Genomic DNA, 21,786 nt, shown 5'->3' with positions numbered 1-21,786 from the left:
AATAGATTTTTTTCCTTGTCTGTGAAAAATTTTTTGAGAGCAGTATTAAGAAAAATCGGAAGTAAGGGCTCGGCGAGCCCTCCCCCCCCCTTGGTGCTGCTAGGGTTAATATAATTTGTACAGTTGTACAAAATAATACAATAAGTAAATATGTTGTATGTTTCATATACAGTTGAAAATCTTGGGAAGGAACCACCCCATTGGTACTACTTCAAACATTAATTTAAATTAGAAGGTCCCGTGGCCATCTTCTTTTTATTTAATTTAAATTTGCTTCAATTTAATTTTTTAATACTTGTCACTGTATTATCCGCGCTTCAATTCTCACCTCTTAATTATTAATCCGTTTATAAAGCTGTTTTTAGTAACCGATTAATCATTATCAAGTTTAAACAACCCAGGTCAGCTTATTTCCTTTAAATATGTTTCGTAATTCTTACATGTGTGCATAGCGTAAATATAAACGAAATCAAATGTTCCTCACAATACTGATAAAAAAAGGGATGATACTGAGATTTTTTTTCGTTTTATTACCTTTGCTTAAAGCTATTACGGTTTTAATTGAGATATCGCGAATTATTTTAATATTCTGATACACCAAATCTATAAGTACTTCTTTCCTGAAAAGCTAGTTTGGGGTGATAGTCTGTCTACTTATCCCCTTGACAAGCAATGTAACGGTGTGATCTCTTAGCTGCATCCTAGAAAAAAATGTTTTTCGCCTTGTTGCTCTATTCTCTGATAAACAAATCTTTAAAAATATAAATAAAGTATATATTTTTTCCTCTATTCAGAATTTTTTTATTATTTAGAAAGCTCGTGAAGTGCAAAGCTTGATTAACGGCTTAGGGGTATATATGTTTTGTTATTATTCTATTTATTTTTTTTTTCGTGTACATAGTTTAATTATGTTCATTTCCCTTATCCTTCTGTTTTTATTTATTTAGAGAGAGAGTCTATTTATTTTCATGCACTTTTATTAATTTATTTTTATTCTTATTTTATTTTAGTATGAATGTGATCAGTCATCACTATTACCTATTGCCCAACAACGTTGTGCCATATTGTAATATCTATCAATAAATAAAGTTTTGAATGGAAAGAAAAAAGAGAGATAGATAGTCTATAAATTTATGGTAATTTCCATTAGTTATTTTTTTATGATATTTAATCATGTTTTAAATCAATATCTTTCATGTAAATGATATTAATATATCTGATCATATGAGGAGAAGATGGTTGGGGGTGCGGTCAATGAAAAACACAAATAAGATTAACTTATTTTAATGTGCCAACATTTCGGCTAGTGTTTCTAGCCTTCTTTAGGGCTGTTCGCTGGAAGATCGAGCGCCTAATCAAGAAGAAGGCTAGAAACTCTAGCCGAAACGTTGGCACATTAAAATAAGTTAATCATACTTATTTGTGTTTTTCATTGACCGCACCCCCAACCATCTTCTCCTCATTTATCATCCACGGTCAACTATCTCTCATAATTATCTGATCATAGGTGGTAAGAGACACTGTGAAATGTCTTCAACTTAAAAGAAAGGCAGGTTGAACATATGTTTCTCTCCGACTATAAGCATGTCTGGAATTCTTTTAAAAGAATGTAAATTCCTTCATAATTAGTCTGTATCATACCTCATACATACCTCAGTAGAATTGTGAGAACAGAAATCAATTTGTCCATAAAACCATAATGGCTAATTTAGTGCCCTTCTCACATTAACCTTTCGTTTTTTTTTAATTTTAAATTAATAGTAAATAATAGTGATTAATATAAGATTGTTTATTCTATAAATATTGAAAAAGTACTGTTTGTTTTACAATGTTTAATTTTTTACCATAAAAGTTAAGTAATGATCTTCACATATTAAAGTTTATAATATGACAAAATTTATTTATTAAAACGCGTAAAAAGTTACTATTAAATAAATGTTTAAGTTTATTCTCCGAAAATTATAATCTGGTAAAAAAACAAAAACAGGAACAAGAGTGAGAAACTGGTTTGCAAAATTATTGATAATAAAAAATTTAATGGTAAAGAAAATTAATTTTTGCTTTTTTTTATAATGTTTAATAAAGTCTTAATGTGAACAATGATGTGCAGTTATTGTAGGGATCCGTTTGTTACCAAGTTCACTTTACACGCACGCCTATCTTATTCGCCACTATGTTATATATACTAGATACAGTTCCGCCAATTCAGCAGTGTAGCCTTGTAAATTCTTATGTTAACTCATAAATCATTTTTTGGATGAACAGTGGAAAGGACAATGGTATAGCAAATTCAAACTTTTAAGAATTTAGACAGATTGCGTAAGCTAACCAATTTCAAAATTGAAAAATAATAAACATTTTCCGTCTAGAACCTAAATACTTAAACCTTTCTACTTGTTCAAGTGTATTTCCTCCTACATCCATATCACCGAAATTGCTCCCGTTTCTACTGTAAACCTTATATTTAGTTTTATTCGTATTTATTTCGTAACATTGTTCCTCACTCAATAATTCTAAATCATAAGCACGGGTATTTCACAACCTGAAGTTAAACATTCGTCGGTATCCATTACTTTTCTAATAACGTAACCTATTGCTAAATTGTAATATGATAGGAGATAGAGAATAGCCTTGTTTTAAACCCGATTAATCCTTAAAGTTCTAAGAATAATGATTACCGAGTCGAACATACACATCCGTGATAGATTAACTAACTTCTAAGGTATTTTTTGTTTAATTAAAGTATTGTACAGCTTTTGGTGGTGAATCGAAAGCCTTTTCGTAATCTGTAAAAGTCATTGTCACATTTCCCAAATTTTACTCTTAATTTTGAACAAATGTTTCCGTCCCAAATAAAATCATTCTTAGAATTGTTTTAAAAGTATTTAAACTCTTTCGAAAATACGGTTATCAATAACAATGATTAGACCTTAAATCAATAATATTAAATTATAAATGTGCCAAATTAAAAGAATAAGACGTATTTTCTTTACATTCAAGTTATAATTTCTGGACTAGAATTTGGATAGCTTTGTAACCCTTTTAGACTGATATATCAGTCTTTGTTGCACTGACGAAAAATGCTAGCGCCGATATAATTGTCCGCAACCGTTTTACTATTCGCATTGTAGAAGGGCTTTATCAAAAAATAAATTTATACTAGGTCTAATTATAAATGGTCTAATTCCATTACGAGAGACTTTTAAAAAAATAGTTTATTAACAACAATATAAAATTAAAAATTAATATTCTACCTATCTTTCGTATATACTTGTGCTTAATCCTCTGGAGTTCAACCAAATACGTCTTTACTACACAAACAATAAACAATACACTTGTTGGGACCTTTTACTTTTCCATGATCGCTGTCGTGGACAGCACATTTCGTCGTAGAAACTGTTCGAAAAGTGTCTATTTCGTTATTGCCGTTGTTTTCCGCTCGTGTAAAACATTTTTTTTTTTTTACAAAACTATAATTAGCAATAAAAGATTTCTAAAATTCTGCCTTTTATAAAAAATACACCATCATGGATTAAGCTGAATGGGTCCAAATACTTGACCAGATGGATGAAGCACGTAGTGACGACGAGGACGAGTAGTCGGCATTCGCGTAGAATATATGGTGAGTGTGAAGTTATTGAGGGACCCACAAGTTAAGGAAATTGTTGAGCCTTAACATATGCTACTGAAAAATTCCATACTCCGATAAAATTTCATTTTATTTTTCACTAATGAATTTTTTAGCTTATTTAGGAGTGTGAAGAACCAAGACCAATATGTGTGACAACTTCTTCGCAAGATCAAAGTACCTTAAGTATCCTAAGCAGCAGACAGCAGAATGTGTCCGTTCTTTTAGTAATGGGTATCTTAGACCGACACTTTTTATTCATTGGCCAACTAACCATTGAATGTTTCTATATATTCAGTGGCTTGGCCAAATATTTAGCCGAAATAGGTTTCAATTTATTCGCAAGTTTTCCATGTCGTCGACAATAACAATTCAACATCACGTGATGGCTCAAGATGAACCAGCTGTTACCCACGCGAATAATAGATTCAGATGTCATTATTGACCTTATCACAATATTTGAGTATATAGTAATTCGAAATGTTGCAACAAGTATCGTAAACGGGTCATCAAATTTTGGATGCATTCTGATCCACTTACACATTATTGTTTTGTTCTAGGAGCCACATATCAATTGGATAAAGAAGAAATAAAAGCAAACTATTTTAGTTATGTCCTAGTACATCAATTATTGAGTATGGGCAGCTGTCTTGTAAAAGAGTATTACGGAGTAGCAACCAATTGTTTTATAAGGATCTTATTAATAAAATCTGTGTTTAAAAATGAGACATATTTAATTGGCACAATCCAAAGAAATAGATAATGTATTTAACCGTATCTGAGGCACAATTATCAAGTTGGTGCATCTAAGTACCCCCGAAATAAGTAAATATTATTAGCATTTCGAGAAATACATCACAAAAGATGAATATTATATTCTTATCGAAAATAAAACAATTAAAATTAGAAAATAGATTGAACATAGAAAGATCGAAATATTGAAAATGGATATAATAACCATATAGGAGACATAGAAATATCAGATATTTTCTTATTTTCCTAATTGAATGATAGAAGAACTGTAAAATATTGGAAAAAAGTAGCTATTGTTTTTTTCAATTGAACAGTATTGAATGACTACCTCTTGTTTCAGCAGAATACAGAAGGCTATACCAAAACATGACTTTATAAATGATATTATTCAGTCGACAACCAGATAATGGATGACAGTAAAGAGGATAGCGCCTGAAAGACCATTTGCTGAAACACCCAGAAATGTACTACGCAAAGGTGGATAAAAATTTTCAGACGGGAAATTGTTAGCATTGTGTGGTGCAAGAAAAGATGGTGGGCCAAAACGAGAATAAATCACGAGATATAATAACAAAGTGTTAAAACATTCACAGTATCTAAAGATAAATATTTACGTTCTTAACATGAAGTATTAGGCAAAACTTATATCACAAATATATTTATAATAACATAATATTGTTTCAGCAATATTATATCACTTATGAAAATTACTTCTTTCAGAAGAAATAATAAGTCCGGCGCTTACCATTATCTTGGAGTTAGTCATTAGTTTTGCTATGCAATAATATATATTTTATAACAAAATTTATTGCAAATGCAAAGTATATGCTTTGTAATAAATGTTATATAAGATGTTATTATGAATATGTGAAAATACGTTTCATAAGAGAGAATTCAATTTTTATTTTCTGTAATATACTGCTTTTTGAATTATGTAAATATTGTTTGTTTTTTATTAGCCTTTTTCCATACTCTAGTCAAATAGTGAAATTTGGTCGGTTATCTTCACATAGGCACCTATTTTTCGTCCGACTCTAACAGAGCTAAATTATAATTTAATATGTATTTCTGAGAGCTTTACTATCGCTACTTTCTATACATATACCAACTGGTTTGGTACCCAACATATGGTATACGGAAAAAAAAACAAGACAAAAATGGTTTTTCAATTTTTATATATTATTTATGAGTCTTTTAACGGTCCCTGGCCGAAAATCACCTTCTCAAATAGGGAAAGTTTGGCTATACAGTGAATCTTTTAAACTCCTTAAATGATTTAGCATCTGGTAGCAATGCAGGATCAGCCAATGTCCACCCGCTCAACCTTTTTTGCCTCAAATAAATATTTAAATCCGAATCTAAACAAAATGGGAAGTGAAATGCAGGTAATCTGAAAATTTATTTGTTGAATAAATATTTTATTAACTACCTATGTTTTATGAAACGTTCCCTATTCGTATTAAGTTTTTAAATATAATATTAAAACTTATAATTGATAAATTAATACGATAGTTACTTTATAAATATTATTTAATAAAATTTAAGCAGCTAATATTATCCCAATGGTAAGGATTATTGTAGTCATCGGTAATGTATTTAACTTTCGTTTTGTTGGTGGATTTGTTGATGTGGATTAACTGTTCTTAGTTATTTATGAAGATTATTTAAAACCCCCATTAACCAAATGAGTGCAGATATATTATTAAATGAACTCCAATTTAGAAAGAAATGTGACTAGAAATCTTTGATTAATTAACATTAATATTTGACTATTCATAACAACTAGAATTAATCTAACCAGCATCTTGTCGTCAGTATCGTAGAAATAAAAGAGATTATGTTTGGTTATGGTTATAACCGAACTTAATTTATCTTAATTTCCTTCATTTAAAAAATAGTTAAAAGGATATTTGATTGTATGAACATGTGATTTTGCACACTGTTGGAGCTAATATTTTTTCCTTGAAAGGTATCATTTGTCTCGGATACGAAAAACTAATTAAAATCAAGTTTTAAATAAACTTTATAATTTGTATCTATTTTTATTAAATATAAAATATACCTTAACGTATGTTTTCCTGGCTTACATATTCGAATATGGGCGCTCCAGATCTTTTTTTGGATTCCTCACGATTTGACGTTTATTAGATGATGGAGAATGAGATCAGTAATGATAAAGTCATATAAGTAAAACTTATTTTTTGTGGTAACGTTTCTGCCTAAAGTTTAGGTCTTCATGCAGAGTATCGGTTCAAAGTAAGTACGGATCTTAAAAGATCTTTGGAATAAGCAGGAAATAAAAGTTGGGATACGCACTTACTCTTAACGAAAACTCCGTAGGAACACGGTTAACAATAAATAGATCTTTATGATATCTATAATTAGTAATTTAAACAATGGAACTTCGTAATCTATATGGAAAAGATTATTTAGCTATAGAAAATCCGTGGTCTTACATTTAATTTAAAAAATAGTAATTGTAAATAGTAACAAATTTCTCTAATATTTTTATAAATTTATTTTGCTTAAAATCTCTGCATAATGTTGGTTTAAATTCCTAGCATCTGTTTTAAAATTGACTGTGTAATTGATGTTCTCTGATATATAAATTGACTCAAATATTTTTCTTTTGAACAAATTGTTTTCTTTATGTAAAATTATGGTGTTATCAAAATCAAAATTATGTTGATTTTTGGCTGCATGCTGTATTAATGCTGTTTTATTTGGAACCTTTTCTTTATTTCTGGTATCATTTTTGTGTTGATATATTCTGAATAGCCTGCAAAACAAATTTTAAATTTTAATGTGAAGAAGAATTTATAATTGATGGTATGTTATATGATTAGTGATATTGTTGTTGTTATAAGTGTTACAAATGAATATATTATATTATATGATGTTAAATATTTAGATGTCCTTGTGGATGGCCGAAACGTTGGACTGTTGAAATAAAAAGTGTTGAAACTAATAAGGATACAATTTTTGATTTATTTAATATATAATATATGTTAATGTATTTATTCCTGGTTTATATATTCGAATATGTGCGCTTCAGATTGATTTTGAAGTGTTCAAATCTATTCATACTTTATATTCAATACTTTCGATGTATTTTGATGATGACTTTTGAAGTCGATATCTAAATGTAACACAATTATTCAATAGTCGTTTTGGCCTTTCCTAACCTAAAGTCTCTTCCTTCAATTTATACAATTAAGTTAAGAATTCGATGTTATTAAAACACTTTACATTAAAACGCTTTTAAACTTTCTCAAGAGTTCGCATATTCCATTGAGTTGTGTAAAGGACACGAACCACCCGCAATCGTCCACAGTTAATGAGGTGGTTTTTACATAAAGATGTTGATGATGTTAATTAAGGCGGGGGACTGAGGTTTCTAACCTTAGAGCCCAGCATGCTTGAGGTCCCGAGAAAGTTTAGATAGAACGCTAGATATCATTGATTCCCATTGCGATAAAATCATGTCGGGTCTCTTTCATAGCCGTTGCCTGCTCGACCAAATGGAGCATGCTCTTACTAAACCCGATGAAAACACAAGATAGCATCTGCACTAATTTTTTTCTATGTAAATATATTCATGCATGATTTCTCATTTTTCAGAAGGGCCAGCAATAAATCATAGTGTGACATTAATAACTCAGACACTACCAAGAAGTATTGTCTTTACTAACACAAACTTCATGTACATTTTACTACACTACTCAGACGTGGTGTATTTCATTTTATAAATAAATACAAAAGAAGTTTCGATTCCGATGCTTTTAATTGCTTTTTACCCAGCTGTATCTCTTCCACATTGGTTAAAAAAAAACAAAAAAAAAGCGGTAGAACTATTTAATAGTAACATAGTAAAAGGGAACGCAAAATATACAAACTAGTGAAAAAAAGAAAGCTTAACACTATTACAAAATTAAATTAATTAAACAAAAGAGAAAAAAGTCTTATATCACCGGTGATTAGTGCAGGGCCCTGTTTGTGGTTGTTGTCCTGAGTGGATGTTCTCGTGGATGTAGATCGACAAAAGGAAGACCGTCCGGCCGCCTTGTCCTCTTGGAGGATGAGTGGATGAAGTCCGCCTGCCGTGGCTAAGATGATTTAGCTGGCGAAGATGGACAGAATGCTGGCAACTACGAGTGCGTAGTGAGGAGAAAATGGAGAAGATATGTGTATGCAGTGGGACGTTAAGAAGTTGTCTGTATATTTTTCAGTATGAAAAACAATAGAGAGTAGTTGCTTTGTGTTTTCGACTTAATAATAATCACATGTTTCAATTATAGATTTGTGGACCATATGTTGGCCGCAACATTAGCGTAATAGTAAAATTTCATTGAGTTAAGCGTAATCGTTAATAGTACAAGTAAAGTCAGTGAAGTAACTGCTACTCTAACAATCACACCTTTACGCCTTGACAGTGAACTATAGTACACATTCAGTTATTGTGGCAGAAGTATTAGCCACTACCATGGTATAACTACTTGATAATTACAATGATTACAGCATTAACCATCAAGACAATTTTAGCTGTCTGACTGAGTCTGGCGTAATTTTTATCGTACAACTAATGCAAGAGGACTAACAGTTACATTAACTGCCACGTTTAACTGTCATATGGTTACGCCTTGACTGTGAACAGTCGCAACATACGAAATGTAATTACGACAGGTGGAGGAAGATATTCTTCTTATATATTTTCAAGTTAGTACGCATAGTATTAATAATTTTACTGGTCGTCGTGTTGTCGTGTATGCAAATTCTTATAGAGTCTGTGAAGTTTTTTATTGCTTCGTCAATTTTTTTTTTAAATAAAAAAGTTGCCACTAAACACTTGGATTAGCCCACTTTGGAAATTTGCTGTATGATGTAAAGAAAAATACCTAGTGAAAAGAAATGAAACAGTAAGAGGAGGACAGATTCAAATCTACTAAGGGAAAGAGAAATAAGGATTTGTCAATACAAATCTCACCTGGATACTTTACCAATCTAATCTTTCTCTGGGAGAGGAGCAATCATTGTTTACTTGTGTGCGTTAAATTATCTTGAACAGGACTCTGAATGTCTTCCAGATAAGCTCTTAGAGTATCTGGGTAAGCAGTATTTGTTAATATTGGTGCACAAATTGAAGCCATCTCTACCTCTTTGATTATAGATTGTAGTTCACTAATGCAGTGGTCAGCTGAGGCCTCGCTTAAGAATAAACCACTTCTCCTAAAACGTGTGAGTATTTCAAGAGTTTGATTAATCATGCCAAGAACAAATATTTTTGGACACCATTCAGGCTCAAATTTTCCACAGTTAAGCTCTAAATCTAGTTGTAACAGTATTGAGTTTAGTTCATTTATAAAACACTTGTTGTCAGCTGGACTGGACATTTTGGTGCTTTTCAAACAATTTATTCTTAATATTGCTCTAGCTGTTATTGAGGTTAGTCTATTCTCTGTATGTTTTGTAGTGCACCTTGAAGTTTCCATTATACGGTCTGTTTTTACTGACTTTATTTTTAAATATCTTTTTTGCACTATTCCTTCTTTACCATAAAACACTGTATTGCATGCATAATGAACCTGAGAAAGCATAATTGTAAGAGAGTGATGGTATTAACAATTAAATATATTGATTTGACTGCTATTAAACTGTTTTCAATTGTCATCTGGTAACATTTGTATATTTTTCTTTAAACCAAACAAAAGAATGAATCTTATGTAATAAAATGAAGAAGTTAACTTCCCAAATTAGCCAAAATTGCAATATTTAGACTAATTAGAGGCCTATGCCAAAATAAGCGGTAATTCAAATTAATATTTCATGTATTCCAAACCTTAACTAAGGTTCCTATTATATACCATAAAAGTATTAATGATGTTTAGGTATCAAAATAATTGTTTTTAGCAATCTTCTGTTATTGCAACGAACTTAAAAGAGCATGCAAGAGATTCTGAACCTTTCGTTAATTAATGGTGTGTTATGCTGTGAAGTTGGCAACGCCTTAATTTCGGAGACTCACCTTATTTCGTGACGGCTAATACGTTGTAAAGTAGTAAATGACTTTTGATTAAGGATCATTTCAGTTTATTTAACTATAGAGAAACCTCCCGAAAGCAAATGTATTAAAGTGAACTTCGGTTTCCAAACATTTTTTTCAAATCTTGTGTTACCTAAAGTTATGAGTTGCATGCACAGTTTTTATTATATGAGTTCATTCTTAAAAATATTATTTGAGGTTAATAACTTCCAGTTTAATGAAATTTTTATTAAAACGTGGTACAACGTTTCGGGACCACTGTCCCATATTCATATACTTCAAACCTCATATCTCATATCACAATTTGTGCATCTTCACTACTCCTTAGCACAGCCATTACTCAAATAATCTTTTTATGAATTGACCCACCAGACTTCCTATAGAGATAATCCAGATATTATATGAGTTGTTTAATGACCAAAATGACCAATAACGCTTAATGACTTGAAGATATTGTATAATAAATTGAGGTGGATAAGCATATTTTTATCTAACGTTATTACACTGTTGTACTTTATACAACCAAAATTCAAAAATAGTCCTATTTTCCTAGAGGAGACATAACATGCAACCCCATCGACTTTAACGAGCTTTTTACTTTTCTTCAAAGAATTATATTTTTTTGTGGAGTAAAAATAATTCTAGGAATTTCTACTTCTGCATGGGGTATGTTCATCCACTTTCGCCAAATTGCTTCTATGATCAGAACTTCATCTTACATTAGATTATGGATGTCGTTTTAAACTTAATTATTTCTTGTAAAATCAAGTTTACCCAACTTGTCAACAATTGAAGCTATACCATACAATGTCATATTTGTCTAGTATGAACTACTGTTTCCTCAAAGCTTTTTCACTTGATCTATTGAACAACTGAGGCCTTTCAGAACATTGTATCCTCTCTTACATTCGCACTACTTTGACGGAGTGACAGGGAGATCGGTGTGGGAAAGTAATGTAAATATGCAAGAGGATCCTGTTACGAAAGTATGAATGGATGGTATACGAAGATGTTCCCAGGGGTCCGTACAAAAAGATGGAGAGAGGCAAAGAGATATGACGTTACTCGATATTAAAAGGTCGGACGGATCTCTTTGATTGGAATGTGAATCGAAGTTCCTTAAAACATTTTTCTTCTAAGATACAAATTAAAAATAAGTGTATTAGATATAGGAAGCATTTTTGTAGAAAGGATTAATGATCGTATGGTTCAGTTTTAAGGTCAACTTTTTTTTTTTTTTTTTACGTTTTTGCATGTTATATATAACTATGTCATATTCTAGTTACAAAAATTAAAAAATAGATATGAATTGTTAATGTTTTCCAAAAATTTAATTTTGAAAGTAAGAATTTTTGGAACCAATACTAACTAATCTGTCTCAGAGAACTATCAATTCCTTAGTAAAGCGTGTCTTACATTTTTATTTTTATGTAATCTTAATATTTAACATTATAGATACTATTCTCTTTATGATCAATATGTCTTTGAAGCTAAAGTGCCTACAAGGAATAAATAAATCCTTACATTAAAAAAAAAAATTAGTTCTTTGATGAATCCGAATACTAAGTATATGCTTACAGAAAGACTGGCAATCTTTTTTAAGAAATGAACTTTTATTATTGTAAGACTTAAAAATTAAAAATTTGGGGTTATAAATAAATAATAAATTAATAGATAAATATGACGCAGAAGGTGCTATTAAAACCTTCTATGCTATATGCTATCCTAAACAGAAATTCCTAACTAAAACTAGAAACAACAGTTCTTATATTTAAAACAATTCTCAGGTCACTGCTGATGTACGGCTGTGAAGTCTGGGGAACGGCATCCTTACGAAAAGGAAAACATTACAATAATTTCAAAACAAAGTCCTAATAATCGCAGTTAATGCTCCTTGGTTCATGAGAAATAGCCAATTGCATCGGGAATTACAAATGGAGTCAATAGAGGATTACATCAAAAAAGTGTTTAAGAACAGTGACCTACAACCTGGGAAACCCAACCTCAAACCGAAGACTGAAGCCCAGGCTGCTGCAGGATAACCTTTTATAAATGCTATATTTATTAATTCATTATTCACACTATTTTCGCTATTCACACATTCAATTCGTTTTTTATCTATTTTCAAAATAAAATTACAGTAAATTACTGTTGTTTTTTTTGTTTTGTTTTTTTACATTTTCACTTTTCAAAAAAACAAATACCATCATTATTATTTTCAAAGAATATTTCCGACTGGATGTTCCCAATTCACACTAGCCTGTATAAATTAACCATAATGATCTACCAACGGAATGCAAACTTGATTTACAATCTTGAACAGGGAGAGCTATGGCTGATTTTACAACGTCCGTAAGCTTTGATTGATGTGACGTTTAGTGTTAATTGAATATCTTCTCGTTAACTTCATGGCTGTACGCGGACTCTGACGCTAAATATTTTTTAAAAGTATATAACACCCAAGATATTACTGCGGTACGTGATATCACAAATTTCACTTTTTTTTTTTTACAGTATTGTAAAATAATGATCTAGTGATTTCATAGTTTCTATTTTATAAGTATTTTTAATTTAAATTAATAAATGTCCAATGTATAATAATAATAGATATTAGAAATGAAAGCGAATCCAAAGGTTCAATGCCGATATCACCAATCTTTCCCTACTTACATTTGCCCAGTGACACAATTTAAACTCAAATCTACTAAAGCGGCCTTAAATCTATCCTCCCATCTACATTTCGGCTTACCTCTAGGCAGTTTACCGTCAGTTTATTATCATTTTAGAGATCCGTTGGTTTCTAAATCTAACAAACTTGAACGCTTATCTTATTTGCCACAATGCTGAATTATATTCAGTCCCGTCAATTCAGCATTGTGTAGCCTTCTAAATTTTCCTGTTAACCCATTTCACAGGATACAAATTACTAATTAAATTAATCCAGGTACAAATACTTTATTTTTAGGCGCTGTTTTCCCTTAAGAGGCCAAGTTTTGCATCCATTGCGAGTGGGGAGTGGGATTACACTTGAGTTTTTGCTTAGTATGCGCAACCTAAGCAATTTCAAAATTGAAAGAGACCAATAAAGTATAACAAAATAATGCATAGTTTTATCCCTGAAGCTTTATCATTTTTATTACTGTGACAAGAAACTATATTAAATTATACAAAATATTTGTGACAATTGGTAAGGGTAATAATGAATGTTAATTCATTATATTTTCCAAAATTATTTCTTCCCTATTTACTTTCAATGGAAACATCTCGATACAAATACTTCAAGGAACCAAAACGTGTTTTTTAACATAAAAATTTATTCCTAAATATAAAAAATTGTTACTTGAATGAAGATAGTCCGAGTGGCAGTCAATATTGGTAGCGAAATAGTAAAAGAAAACTATTTATTGTAAACTAACGTTTCGCCCCACTTCGTCAGGGCTAAATGAAAGAACAAGATACAAACATTTTAGAATTAACATAAATTAAAATAAAAACATTTTAAAAAGTACGAATTTAGATTTTTATAATACATTTATGAAATAAATCTATTTAAGTTTATCATACATAAAAAGTCGTTACATATTATTTCTTAATGGCTTCTTATAGACATATTATTTTTGTAAATATTTCTTTCGCTCATACCTCAGCCTTTGACAAAGAAGACTCAGACAGACATTTAGCAACAAAGTCAGATCTCAGAACGACTATTGGATTTCGGTTTTATAATCAATCATTTACCAACTATTATAATAAAGGTAAAATTCATTGTTTTTGAATCATTTTACCAAGCTTAAGAAGTATCAGTCCCAAATAGTTTTATAATTTAATTTTTATGTGTCTGTACTTATTGAGAAATAAATTAAACCCAGTGTAATGATTTTTAGAGTTATTTTTTTAAACATTGTGGAAAATTTAAGATTCTAAGGCATTGCCGATATTGAGATAAAGAAATGCTTGTGTAGATTGTATTCCCTCATTATAAAAATCACCAAATATCTATTCCTTAATTTAATACTTGCTGAAATGTAACAATAGAAAATATTAAGTTCTTCTTTATAATTTCAAAAGTACATAATAAGTTAGTGAATTTATATTTATGCATATCAGTATAAATGTGTAACTTTAATAACTCTCTTTTAAGAGCTCATTTTTTGTTCTTTTTATCAAGATAAATATTTGAAGCCAAGCTAAAAATTGTTTGCCTATTTTTTAAGAATTACTTGTATTTATTTTTAAGAATTACAAAGATTTTTTTTCATATTAATGTAATTATTGAAGTGAAATAATACATTTTGTTAAGGCTTATTTTATTTAATAATTACACTCATTATTAATATTATTTACTTAGGAAAGTAAGTTTCAGTATTTTGAAACGATATAAAATAATTATTTGACAATCTGTGAAAATATTAGTTCAGAAGAAAATGACAAGGCCAAGAGAGAAATGCCGGTTAAATTTTGGTTACCACCTTTACTTCAAATGAAAATTTATATTTATACTTCTGGAAATTATTTTATATGTTAAGCATCACTTTATTTAATTATTAATATTAATTTAAAAAAAATGTTAGCTTTGATCGTTATTTTTTGAGTCCCTTCTATTCATTCATGTTAGCATTTAGTTTAAAAAGAATAATTAAAAAAAAGGAATTAATGCCAACTACACTATGTTAAGTAGATATAGTTTTGAACATTATAGCCACTTAGTTTTGGAATTTTTTTTTGTGTACAGAACCTTCTCTGGAGCTTAATTATGGCCCGGTTTCGTTTGATTGGTTCAAGATTTTTGCTGATGGTGGACAGAATTAAACAGTGATTTCTTGATAAAAAAAAGTTAGTATTTTTCCTATTAAATGCTTTCTATACTCATTTTATCTTTAAGATTTTGCAAGATTAAGATTATTTAACGCTAAATTGACTGTTTATGATTGACAATTACTACTCTGTTATAGGAATGTATCAGGTTCAGTTGGGTCTAAAACAAGTCGGCTTTTAAAAATGTTAGTTACAATACGGTATATATTATACACATTCTTTTTTTTTTATTTATTAACAATTTTAGTGTTTATTTTCCTGGTTATAATGTAAGAAACAAACGAAATTCGTACCTAGATGGAAAACTTTTTCATTTCGATTTAATGGAAATTTTTTTTGTTAATTAAATCATGTAATACGAAGTTAATGATTTGAACGTATTATAGTCCAAAAATTACTTATCAATTCAATTTAGCAATTACTAAAGGATTAGTACCAGCTTTGACGGTACATACATATATACCAAACGTGGAACGACGATATAATAACGTTTAGTAGTCTTTCACTCTTCAATTCAACTTATATATACCTATATACATTTCAGAGGCTTTGATGTTTGTATTGCTCAAGAGTTGAAGGCCAAGTTCTTTCACACTCTTAACCTATACGTTAACCCTTGCTAAAATATTAGAATGGTGAAACCAATAAAAAACAACTTTTACTTTTAAATCATGCAATAAAATTTATAGAAGTTTACCTGAGGTTGAGGAGTAATTTCATCATGCTGGGTCTCGTCCAGTAGCGTCCCTTCGGAAGCCGTGTCTGAGTTATCTTCCTCTTGTGGCTTCTGGGATTCTTCTATTAACTGCTGCTCGATGACCACAGCCTGTGGTACTTCTTGTGCAATAGAAGCTTCCTCGAAAGCTCTTTTCGATTCTGATACTTTTGCCACTTTGCTATCACTTGTCGAAGGCTGGATCGGATAAGGTTGTATCTTACTGCATGGTTCGGGTGTGCCTCCTTCTGTCCTCGAGTCTTCCGTGCAGACGTACCAGGATGCAGAGGACCTTGAACCCGATTTAGAACGTGATCTGACTTTGACTTCGACATCCTTGCACTTCTTCTGTATGTAACTTTTGACACGTTTCGATTTACTGAGGCCTTTTCTCGAAAACTCGACAGTTTCTTCATCTTCTTCTGTCCAGGCGGTTTCCTCAGTTTTCTCTTGAGTCGCTTTTTCACTGGGCGTTACCTGTAAGAACAAACGAAAAAAAAAAATTAATTTAGATAATTATGTTCAGCTATTTTATTGTTATTTTGTTTTAATTATGAACGAAAAAGTGTACAATCCCATTATTAACCCATTCACAGTGCATCCTGTGACGGTCATGGGCAGAGCATCAAGTACCACACTGTTTATCCCGTGACAGTCATGGGCAGAGCGTGAAGTACCGTTCTGCTTATCTCGTGCCACGCATGAGTAGAGTAAGGCGTTCAAACTGTTTAGTCTAACAAACATATTTAAGACAATGGCTAGATTTTTTGCCTCTTCTTTTTTCTAAGATTATTTTAAGTGAATGATGAAGGAGATGTGGTTTCGTTAAGAATTCAGTATGTCGACTTTGAAACAGATCACTCAATCCTCCGCACCAGAGTTTTATGCTTTATATGTTCTAAAAATTGTTTTTGTGAATGAAATAGTAAAAAAGGGAACAAGATACTACAGTTCGGATCGTAATGTTGGCTTATGTATCACGCGTTTTAATATCTATCATACATAGACTAATTAATAACCAGGTACATATAAAATACTATTTTTTATAACATGCAGAACTATTTCCAAACATGAAAAAACTAGACATACCTAGGACCCGATTGTGAAATGATTAAATTCTACTTAATCAAATTATGTTTCACCAAATTTACCTTAAGAATAATGACGCATAATGGGTGATAAATTTCCATTTTCTTCACAATAATAATCGTAACAAAGACTATATACATGTACGATGTGCTTCAAATTTATTGTTGATACCTCTTTATCTCCATTTTTGGTTCATCTTATTTATTATTATATAATATTATTCATAATAAAAACTAGTGGATGTATGAGTATGGACGTTTTTATTTAAATATTTATTAAACTATAATTTATTTCTCAAAGTTTAATAAAAAAAAATTCTCAGTATAATAAAATATGCTAGTTGTAATTTTATCGTTATATAAATATAAAATCATTATATCGTTATACAAATGAATAATTCGAGTTTTGAAGAGAATTCGATTAATAAATTGTTTAAGTTGCTATTTCAGATACAAGCATGTAGGGTCCAAATATTTCGTTGGTGGTAATCTAGTGTAGATACATTAGACCACAGTAATTGTCATTCCCTATTTTGGTCAATAAAAAATATTTTCTTTTATGCTATTTGTTTTATCTCAATCTAACAAAAAAACTAATTTTTAAATATTTTTGGAAACTCAAACTTAATTGGTCGAAAATTCATTTTTATTTTTGAAATTTTAAAACTATTTCTTATAGTTCATAGATAAAATTTCGTGTGGATGCAGTGTACAGGTTTTGGAACAGGGGAGAAGCGTACTGTTGTATGATCCCACAAGTTTGAGTTATTGGTACAATATGTTATTAAGACTAAAACAAATAAATAAAATTATAGCACACTATAGAACTAACTAATTAATGGATTATTTAGAAAAAGTTGTAATAGTACCGCTATGTAGGATTAAAGGGTCATCGATCTACTGATTCTTTAAACAATGCAAGGTTCAGCAGAGCATGTCCCAGAGGGATTCTAATATTACGGTTGGATAGGTCCTACGCTTTATTACGCTAGGGTGGTCAGTATTGACTATTTAAAAAAAAAAAAAATACAGTGCAATTATTGTTAATTAACTAAATTGGGTATAACTGATGTTTTCATGGTAGTTAAGCTAGAGATAAAAATAAATTTCCCAAGTTTCACTTCGTATACAAGGATATTGCAAACGGTTAAAATAAATTGTTTTTCGAGATTCATGTAGACTATACTAATTAAATCAAGATATCTTCCTGAACTTAATATAAATTAGTTATATATTTTTTGGGGATTTATTTTGTCATACTTCACGTTCTCTTTGTTTATCAATTCGATTAATATTGATGTTTTGAGGCTATTTATAGGTTTTAAAGTTTTCCTTGAAAATAAATTTATGATAATGTGAGATATGTGATTACAAGTCTTCCAAAGTTTCTTCTACCTCAGTTTTTCATTTTACTTTAGGTCTTTTTTTCCCCTTCTTCCAAATACCATTCCATAATTATCTTGAACCTCGTATATTCTTTAAACATATTCATTACAATATATTTTTTTACTTCTATGGTATGTTCTTTTCCACCTTTATCGGTTCTCGTATTTTTACCTTTTTCATTCTTTTATGTATGGATGTTCTCGTTGCTTTTCTCTAAAAACCTATTTTCGTGTTTAGTAGTCTTTTACGAAGCCTGATATTAATGAACCAGGTTCGTGAGGTTAATGTCATTATGGAAATAATCAGAGACTTGTATATATTTTTTTTATATATTTGAGAACAGAATTTAACATTGCTGTACCTCTCCTTTCAATACCGCTGGTGAATGTATAGAGCTAATATGACTGGTCATATGTATAGTTGCATTTTTAACTTTATGTGTGATCCAGTGTATGATTATAGAAAAACTATATTAATATGCAACAAAATCCAAATTCGCAAACATTGCAGATTAGCCACTTTCCCATACCACCGATACTATTTCAATACCGTTTATCATCGTACATCACTTTGCAATTATTTGTTTCTTATCATCTCATCTGTTATACAAAATATTTTCTTAATATTTTTATTCTATTATTTTTTTTACTATCGAAAGTAAAATTATTTTTAATTTTATCGTCATTTTATAACACTTATACTTTTTACTGTAAAATGAATTCAGTATTTCCTATTATAAAACAAATATCTTTTAATTATTATATTATATTTCCAATCATATATGAAGATTTTAATTTTCCATATGTATCCGATCTAGCCCGAACCAGATACCATTCCTTCCACTATAAATCCCTAACCACCCAAACCCACAAGTCTTTTTTCCTTTAACATATCTGACAATCCTCCGAGGTGCTTGAAAAGAAGATAGCCAAGAGACCAGCTAATATAAAATCGTTTCTCTACACGCTTGTATCACACCATTTTAAACTAAAATCAAGTTTACTGGATGTATGCTAATGCATGTACAGTTGTAAATAGCAATAAATAAATTTAAAAAAACACAAATATTCTCATATTATGGATTTGGGCCAAAATTCAATAGCAGGAAGTAATTGTGTCGGCATTAAATATATTTTGGTTTATTGAAATGTTATGATAGACTGATTAGCTCTGCAAATTAAACATTTTATCTTTCGAATTAACAATCTAATCAGTTTGTTCATATGATATAAATAGGAATTGGTTTTTTGAAAATCATATCTGAAATCTCTGTGTTTTCTGGTACTTTAATTAAGATATAAACAAAAAAAAATACATCATGGCTTGTGCTTTTAACTTGTTTCTAACATTATGAAGCCAGGTAGGTATAGGTTCTACAAGTTACCTGAACATAAAAATTTAAGTTAAAAACAAAATGTAGGATATTCTTATTCTAGCTAATACAATATACAATATTTCTGAATTTTTAAAAATCATATAACGCCGAAAATCTGGGAAATTACCTAAATAATGTATTCTCTATTTTGCCTATAATACACTGCTTTTAAAAAAAATTATGATTGTATAGTTTTTGTTGGGTTTTAATGAGGCTTTTTCCAAACCATAGTAAAACAGTAAAAATTTGGCCGGTTATCTTAATCGCCTGGCACTAAAATGGTTTATTAATGAATGTAAAGAAATACTTATTGGGCCTCGTTCAACCTTATTTCGGATCGTTTGAAAATTACCATTTTCCCTGATAAAGAAAAAGAAATAAATGTCGTGATTATTACATTAATACAAATAAATTATTGTTATTTTATTTTTACCCATAAATAATTCCTTACAATATACTACTTATAATAAATAACGAATTATGAAAAGTGAACTTAATAGTTATAATTATTAACTATATTATTATAATAGTTATAATTATAATTAATAGCTAATACTTACTAGTAGGATAATTCCTTCTTACTGTTCTTTATGGATGCGAAACGTGGCCTCTTACACTTAGGGATGAGGATGTAGAGCGCCTTAGGTTTTTTGAAAATAAAGTATTACGTAAAATATTCGGACCGAAAAAGGATGAATTAACGAAAGAATTTATGAGGCTACACAACTCTGAATTATGGGGATTGCACCCGGTAAATATAATGCAAGTTATAGCATTGCGGCGTTTATGATGGGCGTGTTAGGTTATAGGATTTAGTAACAAGCCGATCCCTAAAATGTTAAGAGTTATTAAACCGACGGGTAAACGTCCGAGGGGTTGACCGAAACATTAAAGGGAGGATCGCGTTAAAAGTGATTTAGTAGAATCAGGTTTGGAGGGACATCACTGGAAAAGATATATGTGAAGAGCGTTTGGTGGTATCGGCATCGAACCTTCGGGTTCATTAGACCTTCATTATTATTATGTGAATTATTTGGACCGAAGAAAGATTGAGATGCCTTAACCGCAGGCCACAATTCAGATGATAGGCGAAAAGATTTGGAGACTTATTGTACAATATTTACATACAAATTTACACGCATGTATAATATTTATATGGAAGGTTGTAGGGCATAATAACGAACTTAGAACTAAAATCTAATCAACGCTCATCCAAGGGACAGATCAAACTGTAGGTGGATGAACTGGGTCAGAACTTTCCTCGTGGATTCGGCTTTGAACAAGTGTCATTGTTCATTGATATGTTGACAGCATAGAACTTCCAGGATCGCTAAGGTTTTATTATTATTATTATTATTATTATTATTATTATAAATAAGATCAGTCAACCATCCATCATCACAAAATTGGAGAAAGGACTTGATTTATATTAATAATTGGACTGATGAAAGGAGATTAGTGTTGAAGAAAATGGTGGTTAATTTGTCTGTCAAACAGATAAATAATATTCTAATGATTTATATAGATTGAAAAAAAATTATATTTCAACTTGAACAAGAGTAGTATTAATGCTAAGATTCAACGGCATTGACAGTGATAAAAGTAATGACCAAATCAAAATAAATGAAGGGGAATGTTAATAATAATAAAATAAATTATTGTAATCATATCATTTTTTATGAATTATGAATTGGCCTTGTTAAGATGTTGAGCATGGGCGCTAATAAATGATCTTGTTTCTCTTAATCTTTATGAGTTATTATCCGGCGCTGGTATAATCACAGAACAAGGCGACTTTCTAATGTTGGATAACGATTTACAGCTATTAGTTTGTTGACAAAATATATTACAACTCCATGCTCCCAGGGTGGATAGCTATTATACTCTAAGGAATGATAGTTTTATTTCCTGATTGGTTGCCGGATAGGAGAAAGGATAGGAGTAGGATGGTATCATCCGTCACCAGGAAGCCCTGGGTCCGGCCAT

General features: G+C 30.4%; 1 protein-coding gene across 3 annotated transcripts in view; it reads right to left on the bottom strand.

The window, feature by feature from the left end:
- LOC106689696 (puratrophin-1) overlaps window positions 1-21,786 on the bottom strand; it is an 898,854-nt gene that overhangs the window by 705,997 nt on the left and 171,071 nt on the right. For all 3 annotated transcript variants that reach the window (XM_067051911.1, XM_067051912.1, XM_067051913.1), the window contains exon 2: window positions 15,934-16,428. In XM_067051911.1, the coding sequence (XP_066908012.1) occupies window positions 15,934-16,428 (495 nt within the window). The remainder of the gene's footprint in view (window positions 1-15,933; window positions 16,429-21,786) is intronic.

Source organism: Halyomorpha halys, unplaced genomic scaffold (assembly GCF_000696795.3).
Source record: "Halyomorpha halys isolate HHAL.00 unplaced genomic scaffold, Hhal_1.1 Scaffold47.1, whole genome shotgun sequence".
Taxonomy (NCBI): Eukaryota; Metazoa; Arthropoda; class Insecta; order Hemiptera; family Pentatomidae; genus Halyomorpha; species Halyomorpha halys.
This window is presented reverse-complemented; position numbering and strand designations above follow the sequence as displayed.